At 39.6% G+C, this 13,986-nt stretch overlaps 1 protein-coding gene across 3 annotated transcripts in view; it reads left to right on the top strand.

Annotated features, from left to right (window-relative positions):
- Window positions 1–13,986, top strand: part of LOC128858660 (uncharacterized) — a 160,288-nt gene that overhangs the window by 96,958 nt on the left and 49,344 nt on the right. For all 3 annotated transcript variants that reach the window (XM_054095106.1, XM_054095107.1, XM_054095108.1), the window contains exons 3-4: window positions 363–4,076; window positions 6,719–7,134. In XM_054095106.1, the coding sequence (XP_053951081.1) occupies window positions 363–4,076; window positions 6,719–7,134 (4,130 nt within the window). The remainder of the gene's footprint in view (window positions 1–362; window positions 4,077–6,718; window positions 7,135–13,986) is intronic.

The following is a 13,986-nucleotide window of genomic DNA, read 5'->3' as shown; positions in this document are numbered from 1 at the left end:
TAGCTGATGTTGTGTGTGTTAAACCTTTATAGAATTCGGAAATATTTAAAGATTTTTTTGATCAATTAAAATACAAAAAAATGTTTGATATTAAGAATGCAAATTTAGAAATTTTCCTCATCTACAATATTTTCTTTATTTCTATTTCACCAGTAACAATTTTGCAGGATGTTTCATCAGCTTATGAATACTGTGCCTGAGTGATTCTGATTGTCCTGTCTATGTGTAAAAAATTGCTTTCAATTCGTACTTCTTATTTCACACTAAAATTAATATTTTAATCTTTTTTGTATTCGTAAATCCATTATTGTTACAAATAAATCTAATAATCTGTTGTTTTTCGCCAAATTCTGATTTTACAGGCCAATCGACGGGTCGCAGTCTTACGCGAAGGGCGGTGGCGTTCTCGGCCCACCATCTTCGCATGCAGCAGCAGCCGCCGCTGTCGCCGCCCAACAACAGCTACACCAGCAAATACATCAGATGCATCAACAGCACCAACAACAACAGCAGCAGCAGCATCAGCAACAACAACAGCAACAGGCTGCACAACAGCAGCAACAACAAGCGGCTGCGCAACAGCATCAACAACAGCAGCAGCAGCAGCAGCAACAACAACACCATCTCCACCATCACCAGCAGCAGCAGCAGCAACAACAACAGAACGCCCGTTCGGCAGCTAGTCCCCTATCCCCACCACGACCCGGTCCCGGCTCAGCGGCCGCCGCTAATACGTATGCCAAATACGCAGAGCTCAATGCGGTGCGGGAAGCGCCACATCCTTATATTCAGCAAAGCTCGTATGGCATCGGCCCGGGCGCGCAGTACCGCGACAACCCTTACACGCGAATACCTCAGATGGCGCCCGAATTCCAACGCGCCGCAGCAGCTGCTGCAGTGGCAGCAGGCGGTAACGCTGCCAGCGCACAGGTACCGACCGGTGTTGTGCAAGTGACGGGCGGCGCTCTGCAACCGCAACCACCCAGCATCGGGAGCGCAGCCCACCTTGAAGCTTTGCATTTCGCGCACCAGCCGCCACCCTCAGGACAACAAGCGGCCAATGCAGCGCATGTGCTTAGTAGCGCTAACGCTGTCGGCGGAGGCGGTGGTGGCGCACCATCACCCCTCAATGCAAATACAGCAGCTGGCAATAATGCCAGCTTAATACGGCGTATAGTATTGCCAGCTCACGCGCACTATTCCAGTGAGTATCTGGCGAATGCTAACGCTGTGGCGGTGGCGAATGCGCGCAATCAACAACATCATCAACAGCAACAGCAGCAGCAGCAACAACAACAGCAGCAGCAGCAGCATCAGCAGTTACAGCAGCAGCAACAACAACAACAGCAACAGCACACGCAACTACCACAGGCACCACCCGATCCAGGAGGACAACCATACAAGAAGTTGCGGCTGAGCGATGTGACGTCGAATACGGTCAGCAACACAAATCACCTGCCACCTAAAGTAGCGAATGCCGCACAACAACAGCCGCGCCAGCCATCACCATCGGCCGCATCGCTTGCTGCCGCGCAACAACAGCAGCAGCAGCAACAACTGATAACAGGCGGCAATTTGCGTAACAGCGCAGCTCAAATGCTGCAGCAGTCGGTTCACCATCCGCATTTGACTGTGGTGTCAAGTAGCCACGTGGTGCATGCCCAGCCGCCACCCGCAGCGATGCAGCAGCTGAAAGTGGAAACGCAACCGCCGTTGTTGCCATCAGCAGCCACGCCGCCTACGAATCGCGGCATGCCGGGCACAATAATGGGTGGAAGCAGTAATGTTGGGAGTGTGAGCGTTGGTGTGGGTGTCATCAATGCGACACCCAACGCATCCACCATGATTACAAGTGGTGGGGCAGCGCCACTACCGACGAAAAGTTCTTCATCCTCATCAGAGGGTTACCATCCGCAAGTCGAAGCCATTTCACCTACACTGCCAAGCGATAACGTCGAAGAACGCGGCAGCGCTGTTACTGAAGACCTGCTAACACAAATCCAGAAGGTTGACGCAGAGATACATAGCGCGGAGAACACAATGGAGACGCTGCGCAAGCAGGAGAAAGGCCTCAAAGACAAGGTCGCACTTAGTAAACAACAGCGCGAGCAGGCGCTGCTTGCTGATGAGAATGACGATGCAGCGAAGATGAAGCATTCGTGGCGATTGCAGACAACCGCGCAGAAAATATACGAGGTGAACCGTAAAACGGCCGCCATGCGACATTCCATACTCAGCCATTGCGGCAACGCCAACATATTGCCGCTATACAATCAACCGCTGGACGTTGAGTTACTGAAGACGCTGATTAAGCAGCATCACACAACGATACGCACACCGCTGCTGGAACACATACGCAAGCTGAAGAACGAGCGTTGGGCACACAATACTGGGTTGGTGGAGACATATGCGCATATGTCTAGTGAGTGGCAAAAGCGCGTCGAAAAGTCGGAGGGTAGCGCAAAGCGAAAGGCACGGGAGGCTAAGAATCGCGAGTTCTTCGAGAAAGTGTTTACGGAGCTGCGAAAACAGCGCGAGGACAAAGAGCGTTTTAATCGCGTTGGATCGCGCATCAAGTCTGAGGCTGACTTGGAGGAAATTATGGACGGCCTGCAAGAGCAGGCAATGGAGGACAAGAAGATGCGCTCCTATGCCGTTATACCGCCTTTGATGTTTGATGCGCGTCAACGTCGCTGCGTCTACCACAACGAGAACGGCTACATTGAGGATATGGTGGCGGTGCATAAGGAGCGACAAACACTGAACGTATGGACTGCGGGCGAAAAAGAGGTTTTTAAAGAAAAATTCCTGCAGCATCCGAAAAACTTTGGCGCTATCGCTGCCAGTTTGGATCGCAAATCGGCACAGGACTGCGTACGCTACTACTACCTCAGCAAGAAGACGGAGAACTATAAGCAATTGCTGCGCAAATCGCGTCAACGTACTCGCTCATCGCGTAACCCGCAAAAGGCACAACAGCAACAGACGCAATGCATCATCGACTCGCTGACAACGGGTGTGACAACGCGTTTGCAGCGCGAGCAACAGCAGAAGACCGGTGGGCGTTCGGCTGCGGCAGAACGTGAACGTGCCGAGCGTGCAGAACGTGCGGCCGAGCGTGCAGCAGCGGATGCGGCGAAAGCTGCAGCTACTGCTCAAGCCAAGTCCACCAGCAAGGGAGATAGCAGCAATGCTACTGCGGCAACCACGGAAACGACAGCTGCCGCAGACACGACTGAAGCAGCCAAAGGCAAAGCGACAGCTGCGTCCGCAGCAGCTACACAAAAATCCAACAACACGTCCAATAGCAGCAACAGCACCACCGCAACAAGTGGCACCACAGCAGTGCCGCCAAAAGCTGGCGAAGTTGAAAAAGCTTCCGAAAGCTCAGCAACAGTCGGCAAGCAAGCAACAACCGCAACGACGGATGCAGCACAGAGTGGCACTGCGGCGAAAGCGAAAGCCGATGAGACGAATGCCAGCAAAGCGAATGCAACAAGCACAATTGCAGCACCTGCAACAACCACCACCAATAACACCAGCAATGCTGCTAGTAGTAGTGCTGACGAGAACAGCAAAAAGCTCACATCAACTTCCGGTGCAATCGTGGCGAATAATGAAGCAGAAGTAGTGGGCAGTAAAAAGTTGGCAGACGAAAAGAGTGCCGTTAGTAGCAGCAGCAGCAGTAGTGGAAACACCGCTCCACCGCCGGGCAACACCAATGTTAATGCCACAAATAGCGTGTCCGCCGTGGCGCATCACACGCCCGGCAACACACCGAATGGCATCAAAACTATTTATGCTGCTACAATGGCACAGGCTGTGGCGGCGGCAGCGTCCAATGAAGATGGAAAAATTATTGCTGTGGGTGATAAGATTGGGACAGCAGCCACAACAGCAACGGTCGGCACGGGCGTAAACGCCGTAGATGCGGTTGGCGTTAACAAGCTGGGTAGCGGTAATAGTGTGGCCACACCCACTACCTCAACAACTGCTGGCAATTTTCTTGGGCAAAAACTCAAGGCGGCGCAAGTGGAAGGCATTGGCGCCGGCAAAGATGGCAACTCAGATGTTAGGTAAGTATTCAGAAGAAGAGCAGTAAATGGGAGAAGAATAGAGTAAATGTGAAGAGAGCAGAATTTGAGCACTTGGCTTGACAGAACATAAGCGCGTTGTTAGTAGTAAAATGTATTTTAGTATGAATGCCCGAAAATCACCGGATATTAAAGCCACTTTGCATTCTACGGAATGCACCTAATAATGCATAAATTGCAAACACAACTGATTCGGGAAAAATGGGTTATTAGGAAAATTCACAAATGGTCACTAAAATAGGTCATCGATATTTATCAACCGATCAATCGAGCACAGAGAAAGCTACTACTGAGCGATTTCATGCCAAGTGAAACAACTATTTTGGCCAATGTCGTCAATTAAAATTAAAAATTGCTTTATTTGTAGGCTTGAGTGGAGTAAGAGTAGAGTAAAAGTTAGTTGAAAAAAATTTAAAAATTTTCAGATTTATTCAATGTTGAAAATTATGTATAGGGTTCTTCAAAGTGAACTATGCTTCGCTTTTTCTTTTTAACATTTTTGTATATTTATTGTTTTATTGTTTTTATGTTTCATTATTTAGGCTAAAATATCTCTTTCGCTTGTCTGTGGTCCTCAATCCCTCACCGCACATAGGACATTAGAGGCTAAAATATACTTTTTGAAAACATTTTCAGTGAACAATGGTTTCTTTTTGTTAAAATTTTTTTGAGAATTTTTGGTTTTTATTTAAATTTTTTGGGGAATTTTTTTTTATTTAAATTTTTTTGGGATAATTAAAAGTTTTTGGAAATTTTTTTTATTTAATTTTTTTAGAGAATTTTTTTTATAAAATTTTTTTATTTAAATTTTTTTTTTATAAAATTTTGTTTTTTATCAATTTTTTTTTTTTTTATTTAAATTTTTGCTGTTGTAATATTTGACTTGACTACCCCTCAGACTTTTTAAATTTATTTTATTAGTAGCTGAGAGTATACGCAGTAGTTCCTGCAAATTTCATAGTGGGATTCTCATAACTTTTCGAGTTATTCGTATATTCGAAAACTATAAAAATTGATAATTAAAAATGATAAAAATATAAAAGTTCGATGGTCATTCCAAAGCAAAAAAATGGTAACTTCGTTAAAAAAAAAGTTATAAAATTATAGAATTGTAAAATTATAGAATTGTAAAATTATAGAATTATATCATATCTACATGGGTCCGCTTCGTACCTATTTTAATGGCCACTTGAATTTGCCTTCTTTGTTCTTGATCCAGTTGTCACTACTTCATTCCTGGCTTTCTAGACTTGGAGGCATGCTCGAATCGTGCTTAACTGTCTCACGCCTTTAGGTTCCTCACTCCCTTAAGCGGTTCCCGCTTAATCGCGCCAACTGCTTAATTATCCTAAATAGTTTCTGGTTTCAAATATAATTCAAACTACATTTTCAACCATTTGGATTTGAAAATACGAAATGTGGCAACATACAAGGTGAAGTCCAAAATATACAAGACTAAGCTAAAATAGAAACGACAGGAGCTTTGTTCTGATAACTTCGAGTTTATTTATTCAATAAAGCTAAAAGCTTTTCGAAAGAGTGTTTCAGGTCATTGACCGGAATGTCCATCAGGATGTCGGTACAAGCCTTTTGTATGGCCTCTACGGACGCAACACGTTTTCCTTTCATGGCCAAATGCAATTTTCCGAATAGGTAGAAGTCACAGGGAGCCATATCAGGCGAACCATCAGTGATTGATGGTTAAAATGCGATTTCTAGTCAAAGAATCAGGCATAAGAGTGGATCGAGGAGATGGTGCATTATCATGCAATAAGCGCCTTCGCGGTATTCAGAGCGAATTCGATGAATGCGATGTAACAAACGCTTCAAAATGCCAAGATGGAGAATTGCATTGACGGTTTGACCCGTTGGCACGAACTCCCTGTGGACAATTCTCTTGGGTCGTAAAAGCCTAATGAGCATCGACTTGATTTTTCGCTCGTCTGAGGCCTTCCATTCGGCACTTTGACGCTTAGTTTCAGGTTCATGTTAGAATCACCACGTTTCAATCATTCAAAACAATTTTGTGGGTTGTTTTGATGCTTTCTGGTGTTACCGTCTCATTTGGACGTCCACTGCCTTGTGCATCATCGGTGTCTCTGCAACCGCATTTGAAGTCAGTAAACCATTGTTTTACTGTTGCTTCTGATGGAGCGGAGTCTCCATAACACTTTTAAAACCATTGCTTTGCTTGAATGTTATTTTCCCCCATCAAGGAGCGAACACGGAATCCATTATTTGATCATTATTTTGAAAATAACAAAAGTAGCGTCACTCTTAGTACAATAACTAACGAAGTAATGAATAGAATATCATCAAATTTTAACAGCTGTTTTTTAAAGGTTAGTACTAACTGAAAAAGAGGTGAAGGCAATAAAACAAGTGCCATCAATGTGTTAGGCTCGGAACTTTTCAGCCCATGTGTTAGCTATTTCGCTTAGTGCAGACTAGTAAACGTTATTAGTATAAGTTTTTTTTTTGGCTTACATGTTTTTGTTTTACATTTTTTGGTAGCTAAGTATAAAAAATATGTATGTAGATATTTTACAAAAAAATGCTGCCTTATTTTATTTGCCAAATAATTTTTAATAAATTTCTTTCTTTCGTTCTCCCCCAATTTGCAGTGATCCAAAACGGAAGCGTCTCGACGTTACGACGAATGCAGATGCTTCTACCACACACTCCTCCTCCTCCTCCAGCACAAACACAAATACGAACAACAACAACTCTTCCTCCTCCATTTTATCCAACTCCACTACGAATATACACGCACTTAGTGTTAATCCTGCCAACAGCAACAACAATAGCAGCAACAGCAATGCTATGGATGCTTTGACTGGTGCTGGTATAGCGGCAGCCACAACAGCAGGCGCAATAACAACCACACTTGTTGGTGTATCGCTCACAACAACGTTGACTACAAATAGTGCGACGACACCGGCCGCGATGGGCAGCGGTGTGACCGTGAACGCCTCGCCAGCAACTGCAGCATCAATAACACTTTTAACGACTGAAGGCAGTAATGCCATGGATGGTAAAGGTAAGTGGCATCAAACGAAAACAAAACTATTAATAAGAAAAGCAAAACCAAATGTACATATTTACATTATGGGTTAACTGTTAAAAATTATAATTTTCGTTTGCGAATTCATGTGAAGGAATTGAATTAAGCAGAAAACAAGAAAAGTTGATGTGGCGAATTCGGTGAATTAATTCTTTTGAAAGAACAAGAAGAAAAAAGCAAGTTAATGCGCTTGCTGCAATAAAAATGCAACGGCAAATATTTTAAAGCGATTGAAGCGAAAAAACCGCAGGCCAAAGTGCATATTTAAGGCGACTCATAATGCAAGGCGGAGTGAAAAAAGGGGGAAATTTGTGGAGAAAAGTTGTGTGCAGTAAAGGTAAACTGCATTAGCGTGCAAGTATGTGTGTGTCGCTTACATACATACACATATGCGCCTATGTGTTTGCTACGTGCTTTTATGCGGCGAGCTTAAACAAAATTTTTAATTAAACTGACACTTTTTGACAGCAGGACGCCGACAGGAGAGCCGAATGCTGACCTCCGACCCTCGCATTTACTACCACACTCTCACTATTCGTGCATATACATACACGCTAGTGCCTTTCTCTACTTTACCAACATTATTGGACGGACGCTAATGGTTTTCGTCCTTTGTGTGAATCTCATACACACACACACACACTCTCACGTGTTTGTGTTGAAAGAGAATTTATTCTCTTTATGCATTTTCTTGTTGTTCAATAATGTGGCAGTGTTATTTTATTGAATTGTACTTTGATCAGCAGCGAGTTGTATATACATATGGCCATACACACGTGCAAAAATACACATAGATGTACATGCATACATATATTTAAATTTTCCCGCAGTTCCTTGGTGGCACAAAGGGCCTCATAAAAATTCGATTCATTTAAAGCTAAGAGTTTGATTTGTCGCCAAGTGCGATCAGCTAGTAGCGCTTCTGCTTCCACTGGTCGCCTCCATGTGCTAGATGGCCTACCACATCTCCGACAGCCTTGCGGGTTCCAGTCTAGGGCTGCTTTTGTGATATCTTCATGTGGTTTTCACAGTGTGTGACCGATCAATTGCCACTTTCGCCGTCGGATTCAAGTCGCCCAGAGGTCGGTGTTGGTGATGGCATCAGGTCAGAAAACGCAGCGCACAATTTTGCGAAGACTGCGTTTGATAAATATCTGTCTTTGCATTAGATTCAAAGATCCTCAATTTCGTGCGCCTGGGTGTATGTAATGATCTCCACACTTTGTCCAAAAGACCAAACACAGCACGACTCTGCGATATTCGACGGCGAAAGTCGGCTGCTGAGCCGCCATTTTTGTTGATGACCCTTCCGTGCTAGAAGAACTCAGCTCGAGTTAGTGGACATGGACTGGATAAGTGTTTAGGGAAATTTTAAGAAGCTGTAAATAATGTGAAAAACGTGCAATGGAAATATTTTAGATCTTAGATTCTGTCCTTTTACTTATGTAAAATTCATACACAAATTTCAGCTTTAATGATTGTCTGAAAATAGTTACAAATAAATTTTGCATTTTCAAAGAAATACAAATTTTACCCCTAAAAGTATGCTAACAAAATACGCCTTACTTGCTCCGAGAAATATGCAATAAAATAAGGTCGTCTGTGGATGTTCTCTGCGTTTACCGCAGTCTATTTGCTTTCAGCAACTTCTTCTAGACTATCGCTACGAGAGTCTGGGACCTGAAAAATTGAACTGCTCGTTATTTTTAATGTACACTTTCCGTACGCTAATTAGAAAAACGATGTTTTTTGTTTAGTTTACATTAATTTTTTTATAAAAATATAATTCTTTTTTTTTTTTAAATTTCATTAATTTTTTGTGCAAACATGGTTCGTTTTTTTAATTTCATTAATTTTTTATAAAAATTTAATATTAATATAGTTATTTTTTTTTAATTTCGTTAATTTTTTATAAAAATTTAATTTTTTTTTTAATTTCGTTAATTTTTTATTTTGGTGGTTCTTTATCTGGTTTCTTGCATTCAAGAGTTCAATGATTACCAGCGCACTCAACACATTTTGGAGGCTTGCAACAATAGTTCTTGGTGTGTATAAAACCCTGGCAGAATTTGCATTGAGGAATTAAGTTGGGTAATTTTAAGGGTAAACATGTTTAAGGGCTCTTTGGTTTTCCATTTCAATTTTCTATATGCGTTTGTAGCCTTTAAACCTTGTATTTGCGGATCTTCAATGATATCCTCAGGTTGACATGTGTGATGTAGGTCTTTAACCACTACCCTTATCTGCCTTGCTTGTTCAGTAAATATTTTTGTAATTTTTCTGTAATCGCTTCCATTTTTGATTCCATTGATTTTATATATATCTTTGCCAATCAGCTTAATTATAAAATCATTATTTATGTTACCTTTCAGTTTGTTTTGAAGTTGTTGGTGATTTATTTTTGGATTTGTTATTATTATTGGCGGTGTTCGTAGCTCTAGCAATTTAACCTGCTCCTTTTGAGTAGGTGGACCGACTTCTGGGGATGATTCCATTTTTCTTTTTTTATTTGCTCTTTTGTTAGCTTAGGCTAGGCGTAATACCATGAAATGTATACAAATTTTATAACGCTTCAGTAAAAAAAAAAAATTAATTTTTTATAGAAATATAGTTCATTTTACAACGAATATCATAGCAGTCTAGTTTACTATATATTTTTTAATTTCATTAATTTTTTATAAAAATATAGTTAATTTTTTTTTTAATTTCATTAATTTTTTATAAAAATATAGTTCATTTGTTTTTTATTTCATTAATTTGTTATAAAAATATAGTTTATTTGTTTTTTTTTTCTTTAATTTTTTGTAAAAATATGGTTCATTTTTTTAATTTCATTATTTTTTTATAAAAATAAAGTTCATTGTATTTTTTTTATTTCATTAATTTTTTTATAAAAATTTAATTTTTTTAATTTCATTGAATTTTATAAAAATTTAATTTTTTTAATTTCCTTTTTTTTTTATAAAAATATATTGTAGTTCAATTTTTAAACGAATGTCATAGCAGACAGGGCTTCAAATTTTGTAGAAGACTTCTAAAATTTCGAAACCTTAAAAAAAAAATCGGAATTAAAAAAAAATTATGTACCAAATTTTACGGTTATTAAATTTTAGTGGTGCAAGTTCATTGATTTTTCATATGTTTCCCCCTGACGGTGTTGCGTATTTGCCTCTCATTGAAGAAAAAAACAATGTCGTGCATTCATAGCGCGCAGATTTTGAATGAAAATTATCCTTTTTTTTAATATTTATTTATTATCACGGACTTAACTTGCAACAGAACTTATGGCAGGACTAAATAATATAATGGAATAGTGAATTTTTTAAATGGCGTTACAATAACAAGTTACACCGCCTACTTTGAACACGTATTGCTGTCTTAGAGCTATTTTTTTTTCTTTTTAAATTACCTAGAAAATATTCAATAACCAATAAATATTGCACAAAAAGTAAGCCTGCAAGTAAACTTAAATTACTTCAATTATATATGTATTTTACTCTTCCTCTGCTGCTGTAAAACATCGCTTCCGTAGGCTTTCCGCCGCCTGTTTGTATGCAACACCACAACCATTATTTCTTGTGCTGCAAACTTTTGGTGCAATTTCTTTTGTGTGCGTTAACTTTCGAGATGACTTTTTTGCATTTCTTTGTTATTTTACATCTACTTTTATGTACTCGCTTTATTTTATACATTTTTATTATTGTTTTTATTTTTATTTTGTTTCGCGAGCAGCAAAAGCCTTGTTCGAAGTCATTTATTATTGAATACACTTGAAGTGGTACGGTTGCGCTGCTGCAACGGCCTATTATGGTAGCGGCTACCACCAATATACCATTTAACACTAGATTTACCAGCTATTTAAATATACCTCTGTCTACCAAAACCAGTCAAAATGACCAAATGAAAGAAAAACTGCTTATTGTGACTCCTAAAAAAATACAAAAGAAGTTGAACAATATTAGTTATAATAGATAAATGAATTTATAGACATCGTCAAATAGCAAAATACTTAATTGTTTACATTTTGTCGGTCACAATTTCTACATAGGTAGATTTTCATGTGTGTACACTCTCGCATATATTTTTTTTGCATGTCTTACAAATATTTGTAGTCTGATTATAATTGCAATATTCTATTTGGCATCATTTGCGTACAGAAACCGTGACACTTGTAGTTGGAAAATCATATTCGTGCAGTTTTTGCCGAGAAGTCTGAAATTCTGAAGCAAGTTCTTTTACTAATCTAAATACGTGCCCCCGACAGTCGGTTCTATGTTACCGGAACGACCCAGATTTACTATATATCTGGTCAAGGACTATCATTTAAGCAGCACTTCTCGTACATGTATGGGGAATGTTTTTGCTTTTGCTGCTACAACAACAACAACTATGAGAATTTGAAATATTTTCTCCTGTTTTGTTTTTGTACAATATATTCAACTGTTTATGCCGGCTATATTATTAAACGATACAGTTTCAGGTAATTTCTTAGCAGCTTTATAAATTTTGATGTTTATGCTTTGTACATAGTATAAGCACTTTTTTATTTGGTTTGCTTTTTTAAACGGTTAGTGTGCATCTATTGCATTGGCACAACAAGGTTTTCGAAAATTCCCTTCTGTTTGTACGTATTGTTCCAAGCAACGAAGTATTTTTAGATCTTAATTTTAACGCCAAAGGAATACTTTGGTATACGTTTCAAGAAGTTTCATTACGACAAACTCGCTTAGGAGGTTGGTGCATTTCGAAATGCACTACCAACTACAAGTGTCACGGTAATAATGCCAAATAGAATATTGCAATAATAATCAGCCTTTTTCTAAATACGGTTAGCCACATTTCGTCTCTACTTCAGACGCCAGTCAAAAATGGATGCCAAATTTACATATGTGTTTTGCTTGGCATATACGAAGTAAATCTGTATCTGGCCTTCGTTGGAAACAGTTGCTCATCCACGGCAATATGAGCTCCCGGTTTGAAGCAGTTTTGACTGTTTTCAATAACTTTATCCCAAACTGCTCAAACTAGAGCATCCGTCTGTTTGCAAACGTTGACTCCTTTGACTTCTTTTGTCGAAACGAGTGTATCGCAGAATCTAAATAAAATCTCGTCTATACATAGAGCTGGAGAAAAATAGTGGCCCCCACTTGTTGTTTTACAAATATTGAAGCCTCAAAGTATTTCCTCCAGACGCCGCACGTACGAACAATATTGCAATAAATACCTTCAATTTTGCTTGCGTAATTATCCAGTTTTTTCCCCAAAACTCGAGAGGCTTCTAACTCAGTACAAATACTTACATGTTCCAAAATATGGTTGTAATAGGAACATAATAGCAACGGCTCAATGCTGATAACGAAATGAACGAATCCACTTGGCGATATATTCCTCATGATTCCTCCGAAATCACACGTTTCTGCATAGAAACATGCAATTTCATCATTTTGACGGGTACTGGTATAAATGTCAATAGCAAAAAATATCTTTGTTATTAATATATATAAAGTAACATTAAGTTCATAGCATCATTTCGGAAAGCAAATGTTATATGTAGTAGGAGTTTTGAATTGAAATCGCACAACCAGTCAAAATTACTGCTCTGGTAAATCTAGTGTTAAATGGTATGATGGGCGTGTATGTGCATATGTGTGTGTGCTTATAGTTTGTATATCTGCCATACATCACCTGCAGCAACTTTCGCTCTGTCCACACGGCTATTGTCCAATGGCGCTTGCATTTATGCAATTTTTCCATTAACACACATGTACGCCTTTTATATGTTAATATATATGTGTATGTGTGTATGCGAGCGTGTGCAGATGTATGTAAGTGTAAACTCAGAACTCGAAAAAAATCGAGTTGACATAGAAACGATTTACCAAGTTATGCACTCATGCTTGTCTGCAGCCCCTGCTGTACGTAGGAGCAAACGCACACATACACACATACGGCAGCAATTAACTCACTTTCCGCATTTGTTGCTGCTGGCGAGAAAGGAATGGAAATGTCGATTCGCGAAAAAAGTATCCCCATTCCCTTGCCAACGCGGCAGCCAACAAGCAACAACGGAAACGGTGAATTTAAATTGCCTCCTTAAATAAAAAATAAATATGTATGTAAATACCTATCTGCAGTTGGCGAGGGAGCCAAGCATACATTTTGGCGCAAGATATGTTTTTTTGTATTCTTCTTTTATTTTATTTCATTTTTTCTTTCACCCGAAAATCATTGCGGATGCTGGCGAAAATGTTTTAATTAACGATTTTTACTGCAGCGCAATGCGAAAAAAATTAGGCAGCTAAAAAAAGCGAGTGAAGCAGAAAACAGCTACAGCAGCTCGTCAAATTTAATTGATGTCGCCTGTAACATTTTGTTGTCACACGCGCACAGTAGTAGCTATTGTTTGTGCAACAAAAAAAAAACAAAACAAAACGAAGCCGCTAACAATTACAGTTTATGAAGCATGCCTATGAAAAAGCATAACAGTTAAAAATTTATTTATTTTTATGTAAAAATCTGCCTTAAGCATTGTTGAATTTTCAATGCTTTTTATTGCCAAATTCACTTTTTTTGCCTATAAAATTGTATTTCATTTTTAGAATTTCAATTTCGCACTTTATTTGTTTGTCGCGCTCGTTAAAAATGCATCAACAGCCTAAAGCGTTGCCACTTCCGTCTTCACATAAAAAAACAGCAGCAGGTCGTCGCATTTTAGGCGCATCGTAATGCGTGCATACTTTCTCTCTCGATTTGGGTGTATGTATGGGAGTGTGTGCTCATACAAGAACACACTTGCATGTTGTTTTTTTACTATTTCGATTTTTTTTC

This window comes from Anastrepha ludens, chromosome 3 (assembly GCF_028408465.1).
Source record: "Anastrepha ludens isolate Willacy chromosome 3, idAnaLude1.1, whole genome shotgun sequence".
Taxonomy (NCBI): domain Eukaryota; kingdom Metazoa; phylum Arthropoda; class Insecta; order Diptera; family Tephritidae; genus Anastrepha; species Anastrepha ludens.
This window is presented reverse-complemented; position numbering and strand designations above follow the sequence as displayed.